Genomic DNA, 26,774 nt, shown 5'->3' with positions numbered 1-26,774 from the left:
CCCCCCCCCCCCCCCCTTCTACCTTCAGCTGCGTGACCTCCTCTGCTTCTGAAGAGTCGAGGGGCCCCACGCTGCGGAGCTTCTCCAGCTCTGCCTGGAGCCGACACGCCGAGCTCTGAGCCTTGGTGGGGAGAGGGCAGGGGGACATGAGCGGGAGGCCCGACACCCCTGCGGCTCCGCCACGGGACGCCCAGCAGGAAGGGACGGGGGTTCAAGGCAGGGGCGGGGGGTGGGGGGCCGAGGCCGGACCGCCCAGCAGACTCCTGGCCCACACCCCACGGGCCCTGGCACACGGGGGGGCTCCAGGGGCAGGGCCTGACCTCCTCGAACTCGGCCGTGAGCTTCTGCCGCAGCGCCTGCTCGCCCTCCAGGGTGGCTTCCGTCCGCTCCAGCTGCGTCTTCAGCTGCGTGGAAACACCACACACAGACTGTGGGAACTGGGGAGGGACCCCTCGGGGACCACGGCCGCTGGGCGCGCTCCACCTTCTGGCTGCACCTAGTGCTTCCTCAGCCTCTGCCTGCCTCTGGCTGCCGCCGGCCAGCGGACAGCCTCTCCCAAAGCTCCCCCTCTGGGGAGATGGTGCCTCAGCCCCAGGGACAGAGCTGGGGGACTGAAAAGAGATGCTACTAGGACCTCTGCTGACCCGAGCCGCCTTCAGCGAGAGCCACACAGGACAAGGATGCCCCACAACTCCATCCCCACCGCTGCTCCTCCGGGGACAGGCCCCTGCCTCCCGGCGAGGGTGCTCAACCACAGTTACCTGGGGCCCAAGTCTGGGGAGCAAGCGCCCTGCTACGGACAGCCCAGCAAGGGCCACAGCGGGAGGCAAGACTCCCCAGCCACAGGCCCAGCCGCCCTCACTCCCCCTTCAGCCCTCCCGCACACAGGGTTAGGATCCAGCGCCTGACACCTCTCTACCTGGCCACTGCCCTGCCCTCTGCTCTGGGGCTTCCTCAGAACCTGGGGGGCCCCTAGCTGGGCAGAGTGGGGGTGCAGAGCAGGCGGTGGAGGCCGCAAGCAGCCAATGTTCAGCTGGAACAGACGCCTGCCACCATCTGGCCCTTGTGCTCCAGTTAGGCAGGTGGGGGCCCACGCGGGCTGTTAGTGACAGACATCTGGGGACCAGCTCACCGCCCTAACCTCGATGGGGTCCTGCTCTGCTGGGGGGGCAGCTGGGGACCCAGCTACGTCACCATCCTCTACGTGGCTCTTCATCTCACTCAACTGCTGCCTGACCTGAAACAGGGAGGGGTGGGGGTTTGTGCCAATCACAGCTGGACACGTGGCCACCGCGCGTACACACGTGGCCACCGCGTGTACACACGCGCGCGCACACATACGCACAAACCCCCTCAGGAGGACAGCAGGTGCTTCCGACGGCTGGAGCCCCAGGGGAGACCTGGTTTGGCAACCCTGACCCCTCACTGGAGCCAAACTGAGGCCTAGGGGCCATCCCTGTGCTCTGCTCCAAGGCCAGCCGTGGAGCTCCTCCCAGGAGCAAGGTGACTGCTGACGGACACAGCGCACACAGAGCTAAGGAACCGAAAAGGAAGTGAGAGGCAGCGGACGGGCTCGGCCCAAACAGCACCGGCTGGGTCCCGATCCCTTCCAGTTGCAGTCCACTGTCCAGAGCCCTCTTTAGGGTCTAGAAAAGATGATGAGAGGACACCTGCCTAACAAGGTTCTCTCACAGCAGAGCGCCACTGCTGGGGGCAGGGGACACATCTGGGGACCCCCACGCCCCGGGGCCTCGGATCTGAAGCAGCAGCAGCAGCACCCATGAAGCTCTGGTAAAGGTTCTAGTCAGGGGATCGGGGTGGACCCTTGGTACGAGCTCCCTGAGTGGCACGGGTGGTCTCAGACCCCCTCCAAGAGGCACATCCCAAGGCCTGCCCTCCGGCTTCCCTCCCTCCCAACAGCAGCCCCCCAAAGGTGACACCAAAATGCACAGGCCTGTAATGATGAGAAATTCACGGGTTTTCTCTGCACGTGACCTCCACTTGGGCGGCACCCCCAGGCCCTGTCACCCAGACCCAGCTTAGGCCAGGGCTTTGGGGAGTGGCTCAGGCGACTGGGCCCAGATAATGCCCGCTCCCCAGCAAGGCCTGAATAAGCCGGGGTGTGCTGGGGGGGGGGGGCGGAGCATGTGCCCCTGTGCAGGGGCTGCTCGTGGCTCGGCGGCTGCCGGGGGAGTGCCCGCGCCCCGGACCAGACCTGCTGGCTCTTCATAAATCAGGCGTGTGTTTGTCTTCAAAATCTGCCAATTTCTAAGTGGGAACGATGAATTCAGGATTTTAAGAAAGGCTGCAGATCCAGCAGCACGGGCTGTGGCCTCACAGGCGACTGCTGGTGGCCGCAGCCCCGGCGCTCATGCTGATGGGGGGAGGCCTATCTCCGTGAGGCCCGGCTGACCTGGCCAGGGGGCAGGGAGCGGGTCAGCCACCAAAGCAGACAGCTAGAAGGACCTGAGGCCACCTGGAATGGCAGGAGCCCCGCACCTCTGCCAGCACGGCACCCCCGTCTGCCCCCCGCCCCAGGGTACAGCAGGCCTCCGTGCACGGCCGCAGGTTTGACTGAACTGATCTGAACCACAGGGCTCACAGGGAGCTGTACCGCCTGGAGCCCCGGCCCCGAGCTCCCAGTGTTGGTCCCGACAGCCACCCCCCCCACCCCGCCCCAGCCTGGAGCCCCTCCAGCAGGGCCCGTCAAGCCTGCCCCTGATGCTGGATCGGCGCACACCTCCCTGCCACCAGGCCGTGTTACCTTTGACGGGGTGGAGAAGCACGACTGGCCAGTTAACCACACATACACACACACACACACACACGCACACACGCACACGCACACCCACACCCTGGCACATGCCCGCTTCTCTCCACGCTCACTCACCAGGGCGAGCTCATCGCTTTGTTTCTGGGCTTCACTCTTGGCTGCATCCAGCTGAGACTGAGATTCTAATAAAAGCTGCCTCAACTTGGAGAGGAAACGGGCCCAGGTGACAGGGAAGGGAGAAAACCAGTTCCTATGCGTTAGCACAACAGACAAGCGAACACGACACGTCCCTGTAACCCACCGCCTGACAACATCACGGAGCAGAGCAGCCATGGCGGGGGCTCCTTGGCCTTCCAGAACTGTCTTTCTTGAAGACTTCGGAAGACAGAATCCACTACGTGGCTGCCTTGGACTTTCCTTTACGGACTGTCTGGTAAAACAGGCCAAAAGTCTGAGACCAAACCAGCATGGGGGTGGGGCAGGCTTGTGCTTTCTGCTTCTGGCCGAACACAGTAGCAGATTTAAACTCGTCTGCCCCCGAAACGGTGTCCCCGGGCCAGGGAGAGAATTCTCCCGGCCCGTGGGGCTGGCTTTCTGCACTCTGCCCCCCGCCACACCTCCTCGGCTCAGCTGGCCCGAGGCCAGGGCCGAAGCCTGAGAACCCAGACTCCGCTCAGGTGAGTGAGAGCCAAGGGCGAAGGAGGCACGCGGAGCGGCTGGACACCCCACTGGGCAGACTCACCCCCGCCACCTCCTTGGCGTAGTTCTGGCACTCGGCGCTGGCGGCCACCATGTGCTTCTCCAGCTCTGCCTCCAGATGGGAGGTGTGCTCCCTCACCTGGACACACACACACGCACGCACGTGTCAGAGGCCTCGAGCGGGTCCGCAGGAGGCAGTGACCACAGGGAACAGACAGGCAGCAGTCTGGCTGCCCAGGGGTAAGGGCTGGGACACCATCCACGGCCTGTCGGCAACGGGCCAGCCAAGGACCGGCAGAGACGAGTCCCTGGCAGTGAAACACCTTCCCAGACTCCAGCACTCCCGGGCCCAGACGTGTGCTCAGCCTCAGCAGGGGAGGAGAGGAGAGCTTTTCAATTTGCTGTCCGGGTGGATGCCAGGGGCACCCTCCAGGAAGCCAGGGCTGACGGGGTGTCGGCAGACAGCTCTGGGGCCACCTCGCACCCGGCCTGCGACGTGGCCACTGCAGAAGCCGCCGTGCACTGGGGCATGGGGCTCGGCGTTCCGTACAGGCCCACGGCTGCCTCGGGCCACTCTGAGCCTGCGGGCGGCTCTCATGAAGGAAAAGCAGGACTGACAAGACCCCTTCACCTCTCTCAAGACATGCAGTCCACCAGGGAAAAGTAACTACAGGGGCCTCTGTGAGAAAGAGAATGGCTCTCTGAGCAGAGCCCTGCACCTACCTGCTCTGAACTTTCAAGTTCTCCTTTTAGCTTCTCTACAATGTCTTCGAGATGTTTCACTGTGACCCGTGACTGCCAAGCCAAGGGGAAGGTCCAGTCAAATGCAAGCCCCTGGAAGGGGACGGTCCCAGGACCCAAGCAGGGCGGGCCCCCTCCCAGGAAGCCCAGTGGTGCCCGCCCACCTCCTCATGTGTGACCGGCAGCCTCTTCCTTGGGGGGAGGGGAGATCTCAAGACTGTCGCCCTTGATGGCGCATCACCAAAACCCAGGAAACTCGCCTCTGTCTCCCAAGAGACCCACGGGACTTCCATCGGCTTTCCCCCTGGTTTTGATACAATTCTGACCTAGCTGTCCGTTTCTGGTAAGTTATGCCTGAATTCCTAGGGAAGGGGGACCCCCCAGAGCGACACCTGTGTCACGGCCCCTGGGACAGAGCCTTGGGCCCCTCCTGTACCTGCTGGAGCTCCTCCTCCGTGGCGCTCACTTTGGCCTTCCACACCTGCTCCTCGTCCTCCACACTCTTCTGCAGGTCTCTGAGCATGCCCTCCTGCGGGAACAGGACGCTGAGGCAGGGCCCCTCCCCGGAGACCCTGCCCCCCATGAACGCAGCTGCAGCCTCCTGTCCCCTGGTTCCTCTGGGATGGCCGCTCTGATTCCGTCAGTGTCACGGGGGGAAGACGGTGGGTCAGTCCCGGAGTGGGGTCGCTGGCCAGTGTGTGAATGAAGACTGCGGGCCCCACAAGGGAGGCCATTAGGACTCTCATCTCTGTTGGGTTTGCCCCCAGCGCTGACCTCAGTGGCCCAGGGCGAGGAGCACGGGATGGGGTCAGGCAGGAGGGCTGGACCTAGCATGGCTCCTGAAGTCACAGACAGGGTGGCTTCAAGCCAGCCACCAGCCAAACGCTCACCTCTTCCTTTCCCAGTCTGTTCCACGTCATGACTGTCTCTGCACCCCCAACCCCCGAAGAGCCAGCCCCAAACCCGCAACCCAGGCCTCTCCTCCGCGCAGAAGCAGTGATGGCCTGAGCACCTCGCTCATCCCCTTTACCGCTCAGCCAGAGAAATGGGGCCCAGGGAGGGGCCGTGACTTGCCAAAGGTCACACAGAGCCAGCGTGTGAACCCAGGGCTCTCTTCCCAAGGCCTCCGGCCTGCAGGCTCAGTAAACTCCTTCCCGGCAGCCCCGAGGGACCCCCGTAAGAGCCCTACCGTCTCAGCCAGGATGGTGCGGTACTGGTCACATTCGGCCTGCAGATTGTTCTGGGTCTCCTCAGCCTCCCGCAGCTTGGACGCCAGGTCCTGAGGGCAGAACAGGGCTCTGGTTAGCCAAACACAAAGGTTTCGCCCCACTGCCCAAGGACACAACTCCGGGCACCCTCCTCTCCCGGGGCCAGGGGCCAGCAAAAGGGACAGCGGAGGCCCAGTGAGGGGGGTGTCAGCAGCCGTGCTCACCGACGAGGGCTCTGTGCTAGCTGGCGGCTGCTGCAGCAGCTCGGGGCCCTTCTCTCGGAGCTCCTGCAGCCACTCGGTGTAACTCTGCAAAGACACGTGAGAGGTGGGGCCCAGAGACATTTCCTCTGGGCAGCGGGGTCCCCCGGGAGCCGCCCCCCCGCTACCTGGGGCGCAGAGCTTGAGAGCGCCGGCAGCAGAGTGGACAGGGCCTCCCTGGTCTGCGTCTCGGTCAGGCTGAGCTGCCTCTCCGATTCCTCCTGGAGGAGAGGGGAGGGCGGCGTTCAGCGTGCGCTTCAGGGCAGCCCCAGGGAACGGCTGCAGATGCCTGGTCCCCACCTCAGCTCTTCGGGGGAGGGACAAGCTCAATGCAGAAGGCGGGAGGCCGGACAGGGCTGTTGGGGGCGCTGGGGTGGGGCTCAGCCTTGGCAGCGGGTTCTGGCCGCCTCGGCCTGCGCTGGCTCAGTTTTAAGAGATCTCCGCGCAGCTGGAGGGAGATGGCCAGCTAGCCCACGTGGCAGGCGAGGCTCGTCCGACACCTCCCAGCAGGAGCCCACCCATGATCTGTTCTCCATTTGAGAGCTCTCCACACGAGCGTGTGCATGTGCGTGCGTGCAAGTGTACGCGTGCTTGCACATGTGTGGACGACCAAGCCACCGTGGGGGCCAGGGAGGAGGCAGAGGAGAGGTGCCTCTCCCAACAGCCACCACACAGGGCTCCTGGCAGCCAGCAGCCCAGGAGGGGCAAGGATCAGCACCCCCGCTCCGCCAAGCGGGGACCCCACCCAGAAGGGGTACGGGCTTAGTGGGGGCCATGTCTCCCCTGAAGTCTGGCTCGCCCTGGCTGGGCTGTGCTGGGCCAGATCCCACCCGTCCTCCTTAAGGCTCCTGCACAAAATGCAAGCAAGGGACGGACGAAGGATGGAAGGGGCTATAAAGTGAAGCCCAGCACAGCACATGCGTCCCCCGGGACACGTAACACCCCTCCCCAGACCCCGGGGAGCTTTCTGGCTAAAACAACCTGTCGCCGGCAGACTGAGCCTGCTGCTGGCCCGCCGTGATCGTGTCACGGCTGGACACCTGAGGGGGACACCAGAACTCCGACTGAATTAGGGCCTTCGAGCGGTGTTCTGGAATGTGTGACAGACAAACGGCCAGCCTGACCACAGCACCCATGTGATCTGGACTCGAGTTTCAGAAGTGGACCCTTTTCGGCTCGTCCAGCGATGCAGACAATGCCGGCGGCCTGCTGTGGATCCTTGACCTCATGACCCCCGTCAGGCCCCCGTGTCACATGAGTCCAAGGCAAGGGCCAGAGACCTGGAGGCCAGCTCTTATCCATCTGGCTGCACGGCTGGGAGCCAGTCAGGCGACGCCTCCCATCACAGCTTCTGCATTTGGTACAGAAAGGCCAACAGGCTCCCAGGTCACCTGCGAGAGTCTCCGTATCGCTGCCACAGCGGGACCTGAGGCCAGCCTTCCACCTCCCTACTCGACTTGGGCCTCATCTGATACAACCCTCAGGCTTCCTGGGAGGCTCATGAAAGTCCCTGCAAAGCTCACAATAACAGGGCAGACATTCCTTCTGCATGAGCGAGGCTGCGAGGGGAGGGCTGGCTGCCTGGGGCCTTTCATCAAGGAGGGAAACACAGGGCAAGGGGGGGGGGGCGAGGACCTCACTGGCCGCCGCCCGCCACGTCCCCCCGCCACCAGAGCTCAGCGCTGGCTCCCAGCCCGGGGCTCCAGAGGCAACATGGGGGCCCCGGACACAGAGACACCCACACTCCCCCCACCTGGGTGGCGCAGAGCTCGGGACTCATCCGGCTCCAGGGACCAAGGGCTTGTTGCTAAAGACTGCCTTCCCTCCGTGACTTACTGTAAAGATCAATCCCAGAGCCCTCAGGGCCAGGATTTCAGAGGCCCCGAGAAAGTGGCAGCGGGGAGAAACAACACGAAGAAAGTCCACGAGGACAGCCCAATCTTGGACTCACTCAAAGGCAGTCCAGCCAGGTGGGCTCACAGCCCCCACTGCCTATCTCTGTGCCCTGCTGGCAAAGGGCCCAGCTGAGAAAAAGCACCAAGGGTACGTTTCCCCCTTCATCTCAAGGAGAAAGGAAGCAAAGGAAGGAGAGAGGAGGAGGGCAAGGAGGAGGCTGCAGGGGCACAGGGCACACCATCTGCTGGCCTCGGGGCCCCCGGCATGGATCTCTGAGGCGCCAAGGCCAAGGGTGCTCTGCACACAGTTTGTGTGTTTCGTGTGGTTTGCTAAACCAGCAAGGGAGCCTGAGCACGGGATCTAACCTTGGCCTGGGTCAAGGAGCGTAACTTCTCCTCGCAGGCTCTCTCAGCCGAGGCCAGAGCCTCCATGGCCTTCCAGTTCTTCTCTCGGAGATCCTGGGAGGAAACATGGGAAAGGTCAGTGGCCAGGTGGGGGCAGCTGCCGACGCATCCCCCACAAGCTGCCTCGGCCGGGCTCGGCAGGGAGGGAAAACCCTCCCTGACCCCACTTGGGACCCCACAGGGAGACTGCAAAGGGACCAAATGCCCTTTCTCTTGGCCCGTGTCTGCGGGCCTCTCTGGGGCAGCCCGCTATGGAGTGGCTGTGGTACGAGGGCATGAGGAAGTGGGCATCTCTTCAGGGAGGCTCTAGTGTGAAGCATAGAGAAGAGAGGGTCAGCCTGGCTCCTCAGAGAAAGGCTCATGCCACCACTGAGTGGCTCTGGCCATGCTGGGCCCAGGGAGGCGCGGGAGGGGCTCCTTGGGGAAGAGCGGATGGAGCTGCCCGCGAGCCAGGGCTGTGTGAGATGCGAGGGGCAGGCAGCCTGGCAGGGAGGATGGGGCTAAGGCTCCTCCTTACCAGCCCCCGCCCCCAGCAGAGGAAAGAGCCTTCTCTAGCCCCTTCTCCTGACAGCAGCCGCCCCACTCCAAGGTGACCATGTGACCCAGACCAAGCAGGACATTCCGACCCCCTCAAGGGCTGGGAGTGGGGGAGGGGACGCCACACTTGGGCACAGGCCCCAAGTCCACCCAGTGGGTGTCAGCCCTGGGAATGTGATGGACCCAAGGGGAAAGGAGGCCTCACCCAACCCTCGCCCCTTCCTGAGGGGTTAGGGGCGGGTTTCACACGATCCCAGCCTCACGCCCACGTCCTTAGCACTCACGTTGTTCTTTACTTTCTGCTGCTCAACCGCCTCCTTGAGCTCGGTGGCCTCCTTCTCCAGGCACCACACCTGGGACTCCAGCTCCTTGAGGCTGAAGGGAGAGAGGGACGTCACTGCTGGGCTCCAAGCACCCGCAGTGTCCCCAGGCCCTGTCTCCGGAGTGCCCCTTCTGCTGCCTGGACAGCCACCCAGAGCCACTCACCTGGGGCCAGTCCCCTCCCACTGCCCCCGACCATCTCACAGGGCACAGGCTTTCAGGGGAGCCCAAAGAACTGCCCCCACCCCATCCTCCCCACTCATCCCAGTGGCCCAGGGGCCCGGGTGCAGACCCAAAAGGCCACCAGAGTTCTACCTGGTAACACGGGCCACTGGGACGGCAGAGGTCAGAACAGCCATAGCGGCCAGGGAAGGGATGTACCCAGACAGCTGGGTTTGGGGGATGCTTTTTCTTCTAGTGAACTGAGCCCTGTCACCCGGCACGTGGCTCCTGTTTGACTTGGTCCTGCTCTGTCCCCACAGAACATGTCAGCTGGCCCTTCCCTGTGGCCACACCGGGCCCTCCAAAGACATGGGCTGGGCCTTCCCACAGGACTACTGAGCTCGAGACTCACGCGGCGCTGTCACCCGCACCCCCAGCAAGATTCTGGACACCTCTGCTCTCCGCCGGGTACAGCAGAACCATCCTTCGTCCAAAACCTAACCCTGCTGCACCCCAAAGGCTCCCCCATCAGGGCTCTGCCCAGGCTCTGGGGAATCGGCCCAGATCACCCTCAGATGCCACGGCGTGGGGGAGATGTCAGTCCGTCTTTTCATGCTTCTCTCCGCACTCAAGAGCCCAGTGGGCTTCGACCACCCTCATCACCCTGAGAGAGGCTGACACCGCTAGAGCGGGACCAGCCATTCCGAGGAACAGGCTTCAGACACTTCAGTATGTCGGATTCTGCACTAAACTTTAGGACAGGAAGGTCCCAGGAACACGTGAAATCTAAAGTCTAGAAGTGATTCACTTGGGACTTGAAATCGGGAAAGAGTCCCCACCCGAGGATGCGCCCACCAGAGGGGCCGCCACCAGCCTCAGGGAGCCCCTGCCAGCCAGATGAGACACAGTCATCTGTATTTGTTCGCACGGGCCACGGGCAAAACCATCTTGAAAACCACCATTCTAACGTATCTTAGGGTCGAACCAAACAAAGTGCGGGCTGAGCCTGCTCGTTGCCCCGTGCACCCGACCTGGGAAAGGCCTCCCACCATGGCACTGCCTCACCTCGTTACTCTAAAACCCGCTTTCGGAAACGCCTTCAAGTCAGTTGACTCCTTGGGTCTTGGTTTCAGGCCAAGGGACCCTGGAAGCTGTGCTGGGACCCTTCACAGCTTTCCCTCAAGCCCCCTGCATCATGGGACAGCCTGCAGCAAACCACCCCACGAGCAAACCCAAAAGAACAAGACCTGAGGAGGAAGAGGCAGCAGGCAGGTGGCAAGGACACACCAGCGATCACCCCCCTGGTGGCCATTGCCTGAGTTCTGGAACATCGGGGTTGGATCACTCCTCTCCACCCAGAACAGAATGGCCTGACCCAGACACAATTTTCTGATGAATTCAGAAGGACACTTAAAAAACTGATTTCTGCCAAACACATCTGCACTGCACAAAATATTAGGACAAACCGTATTTGCACGGTGACTTAAGCACCTGCACACTTGCCGTGTGGTCCAGGAATCTGATCTTACAATACAAGATCTTACAATACGAAAGCGACAACAACAACAACAAACCAACCAACCAACCACACCCTAATCAAACTCTCCTCTCTGATAACTACCACGGAAACGAAGTGCCCTGAGCCTTCTAGAAGCAGCGCCCTGAGAAAGGGACACAGAGAGCTGGTTCTGAGTCTTCCGCGAGGCATTCTGGGCTCTCTGGCCTTCTTCCTCAGCCCCCAAACACGGAGCCCGAGGTTAAGAAAGAACCACGGGCCATGGCCTGAGGCGGCACGGGGAGGGGGGGGGGTGTGACTCACTGGCAGCCGGCCAGGGGACTGGCCAGGACAAGAGAACCTTGTCAGCGGACGGTCTGGGACACATCTGCCCGTCTGGATGGGGATGAAGGTCGCCCTTCATGCCTCACTGCCACGCGGCTACCCTGCGGAGCCCTGACCCTGGCAGCCACGACCCAGCTTCCAAGCTTCTGGCCATCAGCTCGGGGATGCGTGGTCCAGCGGTGCCGGCCCAGGGACTCCAAGCCCCCTAACTCAAGCCATTCCCCCCAGATGTAGGCTCCGGCCTTAGCAACAGCAAACAAACAGTCCCCTGAGCACAGCCTGGTGCTGGGCCACCAACACCAAGAGAAAACAAGGTCCGCCAGCAGTGAAGTTACCTTACGGACAATCCTGTGATTTAGCTCCCAACTGCACCGACATCACAAATCTGGGCAAAACGCCGAGTGACCCCCGCCTCCCTGCCAGGTTCTCCATCTGGGTGTGTAAGCCGCGCCTTGGAGACCCTCCGACCAGCCAGTCCTTCGACCGAGACATGGATGGATGATGGAAGGACGGGAGGAGGCAGAAGGTCTAGAACCCTCCCACCCTCTGCCCCTGGCTGAGGCATCTGCCACTCTCCACACAGATGAGTCAAGAGGAGGCAAGGAGCTCTTTGCAAAGATGCCTTCTTTCCGGCCTACGTCTGCACCCTGTGCTCAGAGCCACTGGAGGGGGCGGTGAAGGGCAAGGGCCTCTGAGGTGGCCCCGTTGAAAGCCCTGGCTGCCCTGTGCCGAGGCTGTGGCCCTCCGTTTCCACTTACCGGGCCTGCTGCTCCGCCTGGCTGGCCTGGAACGAGAGACAGAAAGCGCCGTGGTTATCACGAGACTGGCCCCTTGTGGCACGTAGTCAGGACAGGGCCCCATCCACTCTCAGCCCTCTCTACTTGGCTGGATGGACTGTGGCCTTCTCCCTCCCCCTCCTCAGGCTGACCTGGGCATCCTGGGTGTCCCGAGCCTGGCCTGCCTCCAGCAGGGCCTCAATGGACTGGATTCTCTCCGTGAGCTGTGAGTTCTCGGCCCTGGCCTCTTGGAGCTGCCCATGGAGACCACTCAGCTCCTCGCACTTGCTCTTCACCTCCGCCTCGGAGGACTGCAGCTTGCTGTGCAGCTCTGGGGGAAAGGAGGGCAAGGGTGGGTGGGGGCGGGAAACGCTGGGATGGACACCCCCCACCACCTCTCCTCTGTACACAGCTCCCAGGGCTCCCTCCCCTGTGCCTTGGCTGGTAAGACAGAGTTGTGACCGCTGGGGCATCTTACTAGCCGATGGATAAAGGCAGTCACACTGGCTTTGCTCTCCAGGACACATTATGCCCTCGGATCACTCTTGGGAAAATGCTGGAAATCTAAAATGGATTCCAGCTGCAGTTGCTAAACATTTGTTCTCTGGGAGACCGGCTTGTATCAGCTGAGTTGTGCTTAGGCGACTGGAACCCAGCACTCCCGCCAACCACCCCAGTCTCCTAGTCTGGCTGCTCTGCTTCCCCGTGCCCCCGCTTCTCACAGGCCAGCGAGGCCTGTGGGTTCCACACCCACCACCTCCCAAATCCCCCCCTGGCTCACCACGACCCCTGCGGCCACCTGGGCCGTGCCGCACTCTTCTGATAGCGAAGGTGACTTACAGGCTTAGGGAGACCACAGGCCCACCCTCCAAACCTGGCCTCTTGGGCTGAGTGAGCCAGGAAAGCCAGAAAGGTCCAAAAGGAGGCAGCAGAGAAAGTCGGCAAAGGCCTCAGGGGTGCGGCAGCTCACCCAGAACCATAGCGCCAGGCTCCAGCCGGGGGCACCTTCCGCACCCCAACACCCCGGCCCAGCCCGCCAGCTCCCCCCAGCACCTGGTTCCGGCGGCTCTGCCCCCACCCCCGTGGCCAGCCCTTCACCTGGCTGGGTGCCATTGCCATCTCACGACTCCCCGAGGGGCAGAGTCAGGGATCCCGTGCCGCCTCACTCGCCAACAGGGCTGGCCCTCTTTATGGGTGCGGGGCCGGGGCGGTGTGCGGACCCACATCAGGCACACCCCGGCAGGCCCGCTGGGGGCCCCGCAGCCAAGGGGCCGCCCTTACCGGCCATCTGCTGCTGCTGCTCCTGGGCCTTCTCGGCGTCCGCCCGCAGGCTGGCGTGGCTGGTCTGGGAGCGGCACAGTTCCCGGCTGACCTCGTCCAGGCGCTTCTGCAGGGCCTCCTCACTCTCCTTGTGAGACGCCTAGGGCAGAGGCAAGAGGGCCGTGAGGAGGCCGGACCCCCAGCTGGCTCTGAGGCCAAGGACCACGGAGAGCTCTTCCCATCCTGCCAAGCCGGCCGAACGACCGTTATAAAATGCTCCTGGATTTCCGAAGTCGGTTCGCCCACTGAGAGCGCCAGGAGGCCCCCCCAGCCCGAGTAAGTTCTCAGGAAGGGGCCCCAGGTGAAGAAGTGTGACTGCTAACAAGAAAAAGCCCTATTTTGACTTCAGTGTGACACACGGAGATGCCTCCCGCAGCCTAAACATCCAGTCCAACTCGGTGATTTCCCACGTAGGCCCCTCCCAGGCTCACACCTGGTGAGCTCTTCTTCCGGGAAAGCCCTATTCTAGGCACTGTGCGTGCATCGGCACGGTTAATCCCCAGCCGGCCCACGACGCGGGTACCACGGTCATGCCCGTGTGACACATGGGGACGCTGAGGCTCTGAAATCCCCAGTATGCACCAGGGGCCTCACGGTCAACCTCAGGACCGCAGAGGAGGCAGCCACCTGCCCCGCCCTCCCTCACCACCTGTGGTGGGCCGCTCCCAGAATCTCTGGTGTCAGGAGGAGACGGGAGTCTCTGTGGCCCCAGGCTGGGGATGGGAGCCCAAGGCCTGGGAGGATAGGAGACGCTAAGAGTGGTGAGAGGCCTTGGTCGTTTAAAAATGGCACACATAATGGTGACAAGCTGGGGACCAGAGTGGAGGTTCTAGCCCTAGAAGCAGAACTATCCAAAAACCTTTAAAACAGAATCACGGCCAAGCCCACCTCAGCAGTTCTGATCTCACTGGTAGGGGCAGACCTGCCTTATGTGAAAATCAATGCACATCAAATTATCCATCTCATTCCACCCAAACCATCCAAACCGTGTTCCTTTTTAGTTCCTTGTACACACCCGAGCATCAGTCCTCAGGTCTGTCATGTTAGCACCTTCCACAAGACAGCCCCACGGCCCCACTGCTGCAGCCTAACTTCTGTGACTGAGCTGAAGAAGGGCCCAGAGCCCTTCGGGCCACCAGGATTTCCTCCTCACCCCAAAAAGTTAAATGCACAGCAGGCATGACATCAAGGCTCCCCACACCCAGTCATCCTGCCCCCTAACAGGTCAGCTGGGGGATCCAAAAGTCATCAGGCCAACAAGCAGCAAAGCCCCTGGGCACTTTGGGGGGACAACCTTCCTCCCTCTGAGGGAGAACAGCCAATCTCCTGGGAAGACAAGAGCTTCCAGGCCCCAGTCAGAGGCTGAGAAGGAAGAGTACCCGTCCAGCCTCGAAGCCAGAGACGGCAGCACCCCAGGTGGTGGCCAACAGCTCCGGGGCTAGACCCACGGGTTCAACCCCGCCCCTGTGTGAACTGGGGACCAGCTGCTTCACTTCTCTGTGCCTCAGATCTCCTTACGGGTAATTACAGATCCGGGAGCACCTACCTCACGGGGCTGGGATGAGAACTAGCTGAGTGAATGTGTGCAAAGCACGGAGGACGGCGCTTACCACCCTGAAGGCAGCCATCCCGGGCGACCTAGCCACCACTGTTACTGACGAGGCCCAGGCCAAGGGTTCCGGCCCGAGCCGCGCATGCGCCGCCAGCTGTCAAAATCCTGGCTGCCAACGACGACCCAAGGCGGCCGAGCAAGCTCTGGTCTGTCCCCACTCTGCGAAGGGGCTTGGCGGGCGGAGCGCACAGGGCACTGAGGGGGGCTCCCCTGACTCACCTGCAGCTGTAGGACCTGCTTCTCGAAGGCAGCCGTCTTGGTCTCCAGAGCCTTTCGCTGCTGCTCCTCCTGCCGTGCGGCCTCCGACTTCTCCAGCAGCTCCTTGCTGACCTTGCTGAGCTCCTGCCGGAGCTTGGCCAGCTCGGCGTTCTGCCTGCAACACAGTCACCAGCCCCCACTGACGGACAGAGGAAGCCTCGAGTCGCCCCAAGAGCAGCCTCTGGGTGAAGGGGGCTGGCGGGACAGCCTTCCCTCCGGGGCACCTGCTCTTCCACAAACACTTGCCCAAGTCCTGAAGCCATCACTGAAGCCTCTTGTACTGTATCAGTCGTGTTGGGCTCTGATGTGTGTTGGTGAAAACATTCTTTGATCAGCACGGAATATGGACCATACAGAGCAAAGAGCAAAATGTACACTACAGTATCCCATGGGAACCCTGCCCAGAAACAGCTGGAAATTCAGAGAAAAGGCAAGACACCCTTCTCCTCATTGCTAATCTAGGACCAGACAAAACTCCAGATGCAGGCTGACTGGCCACGGTAACCCTGTAGGGCCGGGGCGGGAACGGGCGGCCGCCAGCTGGAACCCATGTGTCCCACTTTCCCAGCTGACTGGACCACAGCCAGGCTGGGAGGTCACCGGAAGTGGGGGGTGGAGGCACTTGACAAAACAGACCCTTCAACACTGCGCAAAAGCTGGATCGCAGGACCAGCGACAAGTCTGGAAGTGAAGGAAGGAGACCCGATTAGAAGGAAAAGAAAGGCCGCTCCAGACCCAGCTTCCCCAATGTGAGGAGGTGACCGGCACACCAGCCTCCCTCACTAGGACACAAGACACCTCTTCAGGGCAGAACCGACGACCCAGGCCGGACAAAGGGGACAGACCGGACTGCCCACCACCCTGCAAGGTGGCCGCAGGCAGATGCAAGCAAGAAGCCGGCCAAGAGCAGCTGTGCTCTGCTGGTCGCGGGGTAGGTGGCTCCCACCTCTCTGCACCTGGCCTTTCCCCACTGCACCAGGGTGGCCGTCCCAAAGCCCCCTGCGGGGCCGTCAGCTCACATTCTAGAAGGCCAAGATTCAAGATGGGAGGGCTTGCAGGAAAGGCTGGACTCCAGCACCCAGGGCCAGAGGTGGGAGTCTCAGTGGGCAGCCCCTTGGGACTGCTCTGGAGCTCTGGGCAGGGCACACAGGGCAGAGCTCCCACGAAGGGAGTCAGTGGCTGCCACCTCAGGGTGACAGATCTACAGGCTTTCCAGCTTTTCCCAGGAGGCCGCAGTGGATTCTACGAGACAGGGGAAGGCAGAGCGTTCCTCCCTGCCCACGTTCAACTTCTGCTTGTAGCTGCTAAGGAAACCAGAGCCACCCCCCACGCCCCCAGCCTGCTGACGGGCCAGGCCAGATGTGGGCGCACACACACCCAGAGGGGACCTCCAGACAGAAGGGGCTGGCCTGGGGAAGGAGGCCTTTAGCTCACACTCTGGCCTGGGGTTTGGCGGGGGGAACCAGACACACGGACACAGACTCCCTTTCCCAGTCCAGCTCCTGGGCCAATACTGTCCCCACCTGACTTGCAGCTAAAAGAGGATGCCAGCGCTCCTCTTGGCAAACGGGGACGCTCTGGGGATGACACAGAACCCTAGATAGTCCCTTCAGGAGACTTCAGGTCAAGAGAAGGCAAAAAAGTGTGAATCAAAAGAAAACGCATCGGGCTTCTTCTGGGCCAGCCTGTTGAGACTGTAATGCTCAAATCAGCAAGTCCAAAGGAAGCCACACGGCCCTGCGTTCGGTGAGGTCACTGCTGCCCTCTGGGGCCAGCCCGCTAACTGGGACCCCCTGGCACTTGAGCTCCTGACAGGCAAGGCTGAGAGCAAGAACCCCTTGAAGCCAGGCGGGCCATGTGCTGCGAAGGGGTATTTACTCCTGACCACCAGCGCGTCTGAGGCAAATGTCCCTTCCAGCACAGGAGCCCCCGTCCCCAGTGGAGAATCCAGGGGCTCGGGCCTACTGTGGGTCCCCGCAACACCATCAAACTCTGATCCCAGACAGTCTGCTAGCTCCTGATATTCTGGGCCAGCATCAGAAGTTTCTAAAAGCTTCTTCTTGGAATGCTGTGAGGACAGACGTTGAAGAAGTATCTGCTCCCCAGGAAGGCCAGAGGCCGCCACTAGCCGGACCCGAGAGGCCTCTGATCATGGGAACACTGGCAGGCTGGGGCACGCCAGCTCTCCCTGGGGGCTTGACCATGTGTGAGGATGCTGGCCACGCACCGGAGGCTTGGCCACTCAGCACCAGACAGGAATGGAGAGTCGGGCCAGAGCCCTCAACGGGGTGGGTGTGCAAGTGCACCGCCAGCCCCACGTGCTCACATCGGGGGCCCATGCAAGGCCGCCGCACCAGCCCCACGTCCAGGAAGAGCCTCGAATGCACCTGCACAGCCTCAGGCAGGCCTCGGGAGCCCCCCCAGCTCTGGAGCCCCAGGAACCGGCCGTCATGCGGTCTGAACAGGGTGCCGAGCTTACTTGCTCTCCACCTGGCTCGTGGCTTGGTTCAAGGCGTCCCTCAGGATGGAGTTCTCCTGCTGCAGGCGGGCCAGCTGCGTGTTGGGGCCGTTCTCCAGCTGCTCCTGAAGAGTCCGGATCTGAAAAGTCAGGGAGGGGCGTCAGAGAGAGCCGGCTTCCGCAGCCAGGCCGGTGAGGTCCCGGCCCACAGACGGATACACCGAGGGCAACCCCTTCTCCATATGAGGGGAGAAGGACCCCTCAAAACTGCACAGTTCCAAGGTCAGAGGCAGGGGGACCCCCAGCACACATCCCCTCTCTCCCCTCCACCTCCCTGTTTCCAGCCTCCGGGCAGCGAGCCCTCAGCAGGAGCCACAGGCCTGCTCTGTGCACACTGCCTCTGATGTCGCCGGGGTAAGTGCTCTGACACCGAGCACAGGGCCACAAGCCGCAGCCTACGATGGCCCCAACGAAGCCTCATTTCCTGCCCGCTGATTTCCTGCGGCACGTCCCGAGCCATGCAGTGGGGAGGAGGCCGGGGCCCACCGCGAACAGAGCACCGGTCAGGGCATGAGGCTCAGGGCTCCAGCGCCCCAGGCCGGGCTGGGCAGGTGGCCCCCGCTGGCCTCGGGCAGCTCGTGCCTCTTGCTTTACGGGGTCCTCCCAACCGCGAGTGGAGAGAGAGGAGCCAGCGTTACTGTGGAGTCCTGTGGAGGCTGACAACTTGACCCAGCGGCACCCGAGACGGGACAAGGCGCTGGCCACCTGGAACCAGGCTGTTTTCAAGAAAGTGCTCTTTAAAATCTATTTTCTATCTTCCTAGTTGTTGACAGGAAACACACGCACGGTGGGCTGACAAGAGCCGGCCAGATGAAACAGCCCCTCCGTCCAAACCCAGACCAGGCTCTGGAGCCCGCGCCCCCAGCCCCTGGCGTCCTCCGGCGCCTTCCGGGGCCCACGCGCCCCTGACCGGGCCCCGCGGCCGCTGCCCACCTTGCCCTGCAGCTGCTGCACCTCCTTCACGTGCTCCCGGTAGCTGGCCTGCATGCGCGCCTGCACGGCTGTGATCTCCTGCTCCCGGGCCACGAGCTGCTTCTTCACCTTGGCCTCCCCGGCCGCTGCCTTAGCCTTCTCCGCCGCCAGCTCCTAGGACAGCGCCGAGGGCAGAGGGGCAGTTAGGCGAGCGAGGGCGGGAGCTTGCCCGATGGGACCAACGTCCTCACAGCCCAGACATCACCTCATCACCCGGGACTGGGAGCTTGAGACTCCTCTGCCTGACTTCCCAGACACACCAAGCCGGCCACCGCAGACAGCCGGCAGGAGACAACAAGGGGTCCCCGGAAAACCCTTCTAGCCTGACCGGTAGGGGGCTCGATGTCAGGCCTTGGCCACGTGAAGGTAGCGGACGCAGGAAGGTGTGTAAACACGCCACACAGTCTTGCGCTCTCCTGGATTACTGGCTCAGCCCTGCTGGGGTGAGGACACCCTGGCTAGGCCGGGTCCCAGACATCGAGGCCCCGGAACGCCCTACTCGAGTGCTTGTATCAGGACCGAAGAGGCACGAGCCTTGATGCCTGGGGTGGGGAAAGAGACAATGCCCGTCGCACCATGACTAGGGGGTTGGCCCCACTCCTGGAGGGCCTGGGTCTCCAGCACAGCTGCTCGGTCCTCCCTACCAGCCTAGGGAGCACCTGCTCTGCTCAGCGTCAGCTGCCCATGACGAACACGGGACGCTGGGCCTGGGGACCTGAAGCCTTAGGCAGAGGCAGAGCACAAAGTGGGAAGGGCTGATCAAGGAACAGGGGCTGGCTGGGGTCTGTGTCATTCCTGAAAGAATGGCAATGGCCGGAAGCCATGGGAAGCAGGGTGACAGCTCGAGGAAGGCTGATGCCAAGAGGCCCCTGGGGCTGGGGGTGCTCCCTGTCCATCAGCCCTCCAGCCAGGCTGACAACTACCTGGTGTGGGCCCAGCTGGCCTTGGTGACCACGGTGACCAAGCATCTCATAGGATTCCAGGCTCTGTCCCCGAGCAGGAGAAGAGAGAAGTGGGAAATCCTCTTCTCTCCAGGCCGGGGCTGCCAGGGAGACCCATCCCAAAGGGGCAGAGTCTCCCCCTGGTCTGGGACGGTAGCAAATCAGAGGCTAGGGGAGGAGCTAGGCTGACGGGGTGGCCACTGGGCACCAGAGCTGTTGTGTGTGTCCGGCCTTTCCTGAGACCATCTGGGACCCCATGGCCTCACCATTCACATAATCATCTTCCTGGCCCTGCCAGGGGGAGAGCCCACAGGAGCATGAGGTCCACGCCAAGGGACACTTCACCGATTATCTATAGGAACGGGAGAGGCGGCCACCATTGTGCATCCACTCTGACATGAGCGGGTGTCTCACTCCATTCTCTCGGTAAGATGGGGGTCACGAACCCCATTTTACAGCTGACCTCATGGAGCCCTGGGGGAGATATGTCACCCAAGGCTGGGAAGGCTTCCTCTGAGCTGTGTGCTGGCCCTGCGAGGCTGAGGGGGACAGTTATAATGACACATGATCGCAGTGATGACCTCTGTGGTGCTGGGAGAAGAAAACGGGGCTCTAGAAAGCTTCTCAAGGGAAAGAGGCCAAAAGAGTCTTCAAGGATGAGGAGAAAATTTCCAGCCAATTACACAGCGAAAGGCATCTGAGCCTAAGGGAGAAGCAGGAGGAGAGGCCCAGGGGTGACGACGAAGGGCTACGTGTTGGGGGAGTGGATGGGGTGGGGGCTCAGGGGTGCAGGCGCCGGTTGGAGGATTAGGAGCCACTGGCAGAGCTTAGAGGGCCCTCACAGGACACGTTAGCACTCGGAAGCCCAAGAGGGTCCTCTCGGGCTGCAGGGAGGGAGGTGTGGTCAGGGGAAGGGTCCTGGCTGGACGCCTCGGAGCTCGATGGGTCAGGAGCACCAGGGGGTGTCCCTGCGTGTCTCACAGAGCCCTGCAGCTGGCAGGCTGGGAGCTACTCTGCCAGGTGAGAGCTGGAATGCATCCGGACGTGGGGACGGCGTCCACACGTGGGCTGCCAGTGTGGTTTTGGAAATCTTGTCAAGCGGCCACCACTGAGAGAGAGAGCAGCAGTAAGTGTCCAGCACAAGGGACAGCATCTAAGGAGCCTCCCGCGGGGTACACTCCCTCCTTGCACCCACTGCCCTGCCCACGGTGGCCGGAGACCCCAGGAATGGGAAGAAACAGGCCACTGTGACTGTCAGAAGCTGCACCCACTCACTCATCACACCTCCAGTTCACCCGAAATTCAAGGGGGCAGGCATAAGGAACCAGCCAGACAACCACACGGCCGAGCAGCTGTGGGAATGCTCCATCCCACTTCCTCTCACTTGAACTTTGTTTGGGGGGGGGGGGCAACAAATTTCACAGGGATTCTCACTTTGTCTAGAAAGAGGATACGGAAGAATGGCTCCCCGAAACCACAGACTTAACCAGTGGTGTGCTGGCCAGCTGGCCCTCAGGAGGTGGGAGGCCTGTGATTTGTAGGGCTGGCCCTTTTGCATGGCGTAAATGCTCCCGGCCCATGGCACACCACCAGCCGAGGCAGAGAGGAGCACAGCCAACTCCTGGGAGCAGGGCGAGTGGCTCCAGCCACCCTGCAAATGACCAACAAGCCGAGACGGGCTCATGTGAAGGCTGCGTGTGGACAGTCCTGACAGAGATGATGGGGTCCTCTGGGCAGAAGGCTACTGAGCTCCAAGGAAGGCCACAGAGACCTGCCTTTTTCTTTTCTTCTCCTTGGCGGAGCATTGACCAAGAGTAACCATCCAAACGCTCGTTTCTGCTCTTGCCATCCCCACCACACAAACTTCACTGTTTGGCTCCAGGCTGCGTCCCTCCAACTGAGGTCAGAAACTCAGGCTGCCTCGTTTCTGACTACTCTAGAAAGAGCAGATGAGGGGCCCTGAGGAAGGGCTGCAGCCCAGACCGCGTGGGACATCACCAGTCCTAGGCCATCTCCCTGGGCCTGCCCAGACAGAAGAGGCAGGTAAGTGGCGAGAGCAAGCCACAGAATTTTGCTGAAAAAGACAGCTTTCGAACTGGGTGTAACCAGCCCCGTAGGGCTCTCCTCAGGAGAGAGGCAAGGGACAAAGCCCAGTGAGTTCTGACAGGGGTGGCAGGGGGCGAGGGGGGGTGGCCCCTTGTGCCACGTGTCCCAACACAGCCTGAGTGACGCCCACAGCCCAAGGCAGCAGCATGGACCCATGACCGTCATTCAGGAAGTACAAGCATTACCTGGGTGGCAAGCCGTCACCTGACACTACGGCCAGCCATTCCCCTGCAGGTCTGCTCCACAGACAGCAGAAAAGGGAGAAGAGCAGCTCCTTCACTCCCCTCCCCATGAGTTTATGCTCTAATTCTCAACAAAACCACCTTGGATCCGCTGGGCCCAACCTCCTTTCAGGGTGCGTACCCTAAAAAGACAGCCCATGACAACCTCAGGGCCCTAACCCCCGACTTAACGTCCACGCGCTCTCAGTCATGTGGTCATGGGAGGGGAGCCGCCACCCCCACAGCTATATAAGGGCCGCTAGAGGCGAGCCAGCCCCAGGTCATCAGCTCCCAGACAGCGAAGGCCTCCCCGCCGCCACATATGCACCAGTGTGAGAGGCAGTCACAAGGCAGCAGGCCCCAGCAGGAGCCAAGGCGGGAAGGCCGGCCCACGATCCAGGGGCAGCGTCGGCTGCGGCCCGGGGGTGCGCAGGACAGGGCGTGCATGCAGCCGTACCTTATTGAGCTCCCTCAGCTTGCTCTTGGCAACAGCCGCGTCCTCCTGCTCTGTGGCCAGCAGCTTCTCCTTCTCTTCCAGCTGGCGCTTCAGAATTGCCACAGGGTCGCCCTTCTGAGTGGCCTAGAAGTGCCCACAGAGCAGCGTTAACAGAGGGGTCGCGCGTCCCCCACCCCCGCCTCAGCAATCAGACTGGGACCCATGACAAGAGAGCAGGGGCCTGATCAAGTGGCATGGGGCTTCTAGATGAGCTGGTTCGATCCTGACTCCACACACTTCTGGGAAAGGCACCCCGGCCTCAGCCACCCAGGCTGCCAGGCCTCTAGGCCCACTGCACGTAGGAGCTATCCAGACCAAAAGTTTTGGTTCTCCGGGCTTGTTTTTAGGAGCATGGTGTTTCCCACTAACTTGGACCAACAGTGGCCAGGGCCTCTTCCTACTCCACTGAGGGGCAATGACTCATCGTCTCTGGCTTGGTGCCCACCCCTTAGCTACAACTGTGTGAAGGTTGCAGGCTGCTAGCTGAAGTGTGGAGACCTTGGGAGGGGAGGTCTACTCTGGGGATAGTGGCCTGAGGTTGAGTCCAGGCCTGTCTCCTTGGAGGAGTAGTCCTCCTCACCTCCTCCAGTCACTCAGGCCAGGAGACACCCTTCCCTCCCCCAAGCTCACTGAGGGAGGCGCTCCCCTTGATAGCTCGTCGTGTCCACCTCAGCGAGGGCCAGGAGGGGAGTAAGCCCCACTGGCCTCAGGGCAGGGGTCACTAGCCTGGCTCTCAGGTCACCCCCAACATCACTAACCACTAGGATGCCACAAAATCCTCCAGCAAACTTACCTACAGTTCCGACTCTGGATAAGGAACAGACACGTGCCATGTGGCATCTCCTGGGAGCAGCTCACCCGCCACTAACACCACAGGGCAGGCGCCAGCCTCTGAACTGGCCCCCAGTGGCAGGAGGGACAGCAGAGGAAGGTGCTTCCAAGACCGTCACTGGGCCCCCCCGCCATGCAGGGTGTCCCTACACCTTCTGTCCTGCACCTGAGCCCCAGCCACAAGCTAGCTGGGCCCCAGCTCCCATGTTCACCCTCAGGCGCGTGGAACACAGAGCCCGGCCCCGGCCCGTAACGGCCTTCCTGTTTCTGCGCCTGGGCTGAGGCAGAAGCCGAAGCGTACGTGAGGTGATTCATGCACCCCGTGTCTGACAAGGGGTGGCAGGGTTCTGCCAAGAGAGGCAAGCGAAGGCTATTTTACGACCTCTGTGCGGCTTGGCAAGCTGCGTGCAGCCAGCCCAACGGGATCACTCAGGGGAGGCTGGGGCCCCAGGACCAGGTACGTGTTGCACCTCGCTGGCCCCTAAGGGGAGAGAAGGGGGGGTGGGTCCACCTTATGCCAGGTGTCCTGAATGACGCCAGCCTTCTCGGACAGGATCTCAATGAGCCGCTGGGCCTCCCCCTCGTTGAACACCATGCTTCCAACCGTGGAGACCAGCGTCTTGTAGGGGAGGTAGAGAGGGCTGTCGGAGTCCGGGGGCCCTGTGACGTGAGAGAGAGAAGGACCAGAGACTTACCCTCAGACGCCAGCAACCAAGTCGGTTATGCCTCGAAGCAGCGGGGGCCAGGCAGAGCCGAGGACTGTCGAGCTGCCTGGGCTGTGCAGGCTGAGGGCAGAGCCTGCTTGGGTATCCCAAGCTCTTTCGGAGTACTAAGAAATGGACCAGACTATGAGTCCCTGCACCATCCTCCCAACTGACCAAAGAGAACAGAGGGAGAGAGGTCCCCGAGGAAAGAAAGGCTGTTTTCCTGGATTGGGGGAGGACCCCCCCCATTTTATCATCAAAATGAGCAGAAGGTATATTTTCCCCAAAGGTGCTTTTTTCCCTTCCTTCTTTTTCCAGCAAACTGCTTGGTCCAGTTCTCGCCCTACATGGCCCAGCAAGGGTTAGCCCCCTGCCATGACCAAGTCCGACGGTCCCATGGCCCCTTACACAGACCCCAGAGCCACAACCCCGTGGTCATGAGAGAAGGACGGAAGGCAAAGACTCATGTCTCTTAGGCTGCATCTCTGTGGTCCCGGGGAAAAGAAGGCTCTTCCCACACATCCGGGTTCAAACACTATTTCTGGCTTCATGAGGCCTACAGCGGGTTTTAGGAGAGGGGAGGCTGGGCTGGGTTCTTTTCACAATGGGCCTGCCTCCTTGTCAGTCCATAAGTGACCTGCTAGAGGGCAGAGAGTCAGGTGCCAACAGCCACTTGTCACTTCTGCAGTGCGCACGCGCGCGCACACACACACACACACATACACTCTCACAGTACAGGCTCTCATGCAGCCTTGAAGACCGGACAAGGTGAACTGAGGTGGTCCACCTGGCAGCACCCCTCCTGAAATGCCCGGATCTGCCCCACAGCCCACTGACTGGGGGGGGCCACAGAGGAGTGACATTAAGAGAAACAGGCCGACCTGCCGAGGCACCTTCGGCTAAGCCCCCCTCCCTGAGGACAATGAATGGGGAAGGTTTCCATGGCAACCCTAAATTCTCTGGCCTGTCACAATATTTTCACTGACTAGTCACAATATTTTCATCGCAAGTCAAAGCAGTTAGCATGATACCTTAATGGGGGGAATGTGGGGCGTGGGCGAGCTGGTTGCTATGAGCACCTTCGCTGTAGAATTTCTTACCCCGGTGAAGCTGGGGAGAGTAAAAATAACCACGCTGAAAGACCGAAGAGCTCAAGGATGTCACGAAAATGAAGCGGGGGGTGGGGTGCACTCTCCCTTCAGCCTTTCTTCTCTTCATTGAGATACACATACAAAATAATTTTAGTGGTAAACTTATACACACTAGGAAAAGTCTTCTGACTATGGCCGAGCCAAAAACAAAGCCAAGCCCCGCTCTCAAGCTCACTACTGGAAGAAAACCCCACTGTTAGCATTTTGGTTTACAGGCCCCCCTGCTTTTCCTCCTCAGCCTGTAGACAGATGCTTACTGCCAAGGTTTTCCAGAAGAGGGATGTCCACTCTCTCAAAGACACAGCTGGAGTCAGACAGGGCAGGACAGCCCCTCTGAGGCCGACCCCTGCACAGTGTCCCTTCCTGACTCAGGAAAGGTCTACTCGTGTGCTCTCCCAACACACCGGCTGTCAGCCACACGGGGCTCCTGGGCACTTAAAACGCGGCTGGCGTGAACCCAGGTGTGCTACAAAATGCAAGTACACCCCAGGTTTTGAAGACTTGGTATGGGGGGAAAAAGAACGTAAAATATCTGTAATAATTTTCTGTATCGATGGCCTGTTGAAATTATAGTACTTGGGGTAAACTGGGTTGAATAAAATATATCACTAAAATGAACTCTCTTTGCTTCTTGTTTGCCTTTTCTCATGTGGCTGCTAGGGAAGTCAGATTTACAGAGAGAGCTCACACGTGTGGCTCACACTGTATTTCTACTGGACGGGGCGGGCTACTCCTATTCCCCCCCCCACCACCACCAAGCATGGCCTGCGGAAGCCCTGGCGGCCCCCTGCCCTTACAGAGGCCTCAAACTGACCGTGGGTTCAGGCCTCTCTTGAAGCCTCGCCTAGAAGGATGGTCAACAAACCCTTCCTTCGAGGCCCCTGTAGTCCCTAGCACTGCTGGGCAGGGAGGGAGGCATCTAGATAGGGGAGCTATGCTTTGCCATCGAGCTGCTTCCTCACAGACGTACCCCCGTGGTCTCCACAGACCGTGTGCCCTCCTGGAGGGCCAGGGAGATGGACCCCAGAACGTTTCCAAGAGTACTCTGTGAGTGCCATTCACCTTGATACAAACTTTCTAACCTAATTCTATTAAATTTTATTAGCTCTTTCAGTGAACCAAGTCATGAAACCTTGAACAAGTGAAACAATCCAAAACTACGTACGGCAAAATTGAACTCTCCCCTGCCCCTTGACTGATCTCCCCACAGAAACTTCCAGGGCCTTCCCTGTATTCATATGAACACTATCTTTTAAATTATATTCAGAGCCACAACTACACAATTTTTCATTAAGTCTTCTAGGTAAGAATGGTGTCATCTTTACTCTCCCCAAAGCAGGGGAAGTAAAAATGAAACAAAAAAGTACTTGGAAGTAGAACTCAGAACTTCGGGACTCCATGTGAATTGCATTTACTTCTGCGTTTCAAGATCCTCTCACCAAACCCGTGGCACTAAGCTCACTTTGGTACCTGTTCCTGGGAAATGGGCACGCTGACTCCCACCAACTAACGTGCTAACAGGAGCTAACACGTGCTGGTGCATTGCATATCTCCAGCAAATACTCAAAGACTAGAAACAACCCTTGGCATTGTGAAATCTTAAGGCACTAAAATAAACTTGTCAAAGACCAATGTCTTGTCTGTTGAGCCACCGACTTGCTAAAGACCATGAGGCGGTGAACCCTAGTGAGGCCAGCTCCCTGAGGGCCTGCTCCTACAGCCCCGCACTTTACCCACCTCCACTGAGTCTGAAATACCAGGAATGGACAAGCAGGGAGGCCTCAAGGAAGAAGGATGCAGCAGGAAAGCAGAGTGGAGAGACAGGACCCGTATCTCACGGCTCTGAAGTAATCCAGACCCATCCGATGGCAGGAGACCCAGTGAACAGCCCCAGCGGCCAGGCCCTTCAAGGATGGCACTGATCTGACTCAGGAGGCAGCCTCCTGAGCGAGGGGGCCTTGGACATGTTCCTTCACCTCTAGGGGATGGCTCCCATGGGTTCTGGGCCAGAACTCTCAAGAGGTGCG

General features: G+C 60.9%; 1 protein-coding gene across 3 annotated transcripts in view; it reads right to left on the bottom strand.

Annotated features, from left to right (window-relative positions):
- RRBP1 (ribosome binding protein 1) overlaps positions 1–26,774 on the bottom strand; it is a 62,640-nt gene that overhangs the window by 1,663 nt on the left and 34,203 nt on the right. For 2 of the 3 annotated variants that reach the window (XM_040637957.1, XM_040637958.1), the window contains exons 3-22: positions 23,404–23,552; positions 22,023–22,145; positions 18,259–18,411; positions 17,287–17,405; positions 14,769–14,922; positions 12,899–13,037; positions 11,770–11,948; positions 11,600–11,625; positions 8,803–8,893; positions 7,943–8,035; positions 5,810–5,902; positions 5,646–5,729; positions 5,403–5,492; positions 4,650–4,742; positions 4,196–4,267; positions 3,516–3,611; positions 2,891–2,974; positions 1,142–1,237; positions 321–404; positions 23–121 (exon numbers count right to left, since the gene is read on the bottom strand). In XM_040637957.1, coding sequence (XP_040493891.1) covers positions 23–121; positions 321–404; positions 1,142–1,237; positions 2,891–2,974; positions 3,516–3,611; positions 4,196–4,267; positions 4,650–4,742; positions 5,403–5,492; positions 5,646–5,729; positions 5,810–5,902; positions 7,943–8,035; positions 8,803–8,893; positions 11,600–11,625; positions 11,770–11,948; positions 12,899–13,037; positions 14,769–14,922; positions 17,287–17,405; positions 18,259–18,411; positions 22,023–22,145; positions 23,404–23,552 — 2,117 coding nt within the window. The remainder of the gene's footprint in view (positions 1–22; positions 122–320; positions 405–1,141; positions 1,238–2,890; positions 2,975–3,515; positions 3,612–4,195; positions 4,268–4,649; positions 4,743–5,402; positions 5,493–5,645; positions 5,730–5,809; positions 5,903–7,942; positions 8,036–8,802; positions 8,894–11,599; positions 11,626–11,769; positions 11,949–12,898; positions 13,038–14,768; positions 14,923–17,286; positions 17,406–18,258; positions 18,412–22,022; positions 22,146–23,403; positions 23,553–26,774) is intronic. The other variant, XM_040637959.1, reaches the window with a different exon arrangement.

This window comes from Ursus maritimus, unplaced genomic scaffold (genome assembly GCF_017311325.1).
Source record: "Ursus maritimus isolate PB19 unplaced genomic scaffold, ASM1731132v1 scaffold_22, whole genome shotgun sequence".
NCBI classification, from domain to species: Eukaryota; Metazoa; Chordata; class Mammalia; order Carnivora; family Ursidae; genus Ursus; species Ursus maritimus.
Note: the sequence above shows the minus strand (reverse complement) of the source record. Positions and strands in the feature narration are given on the sequence as shown.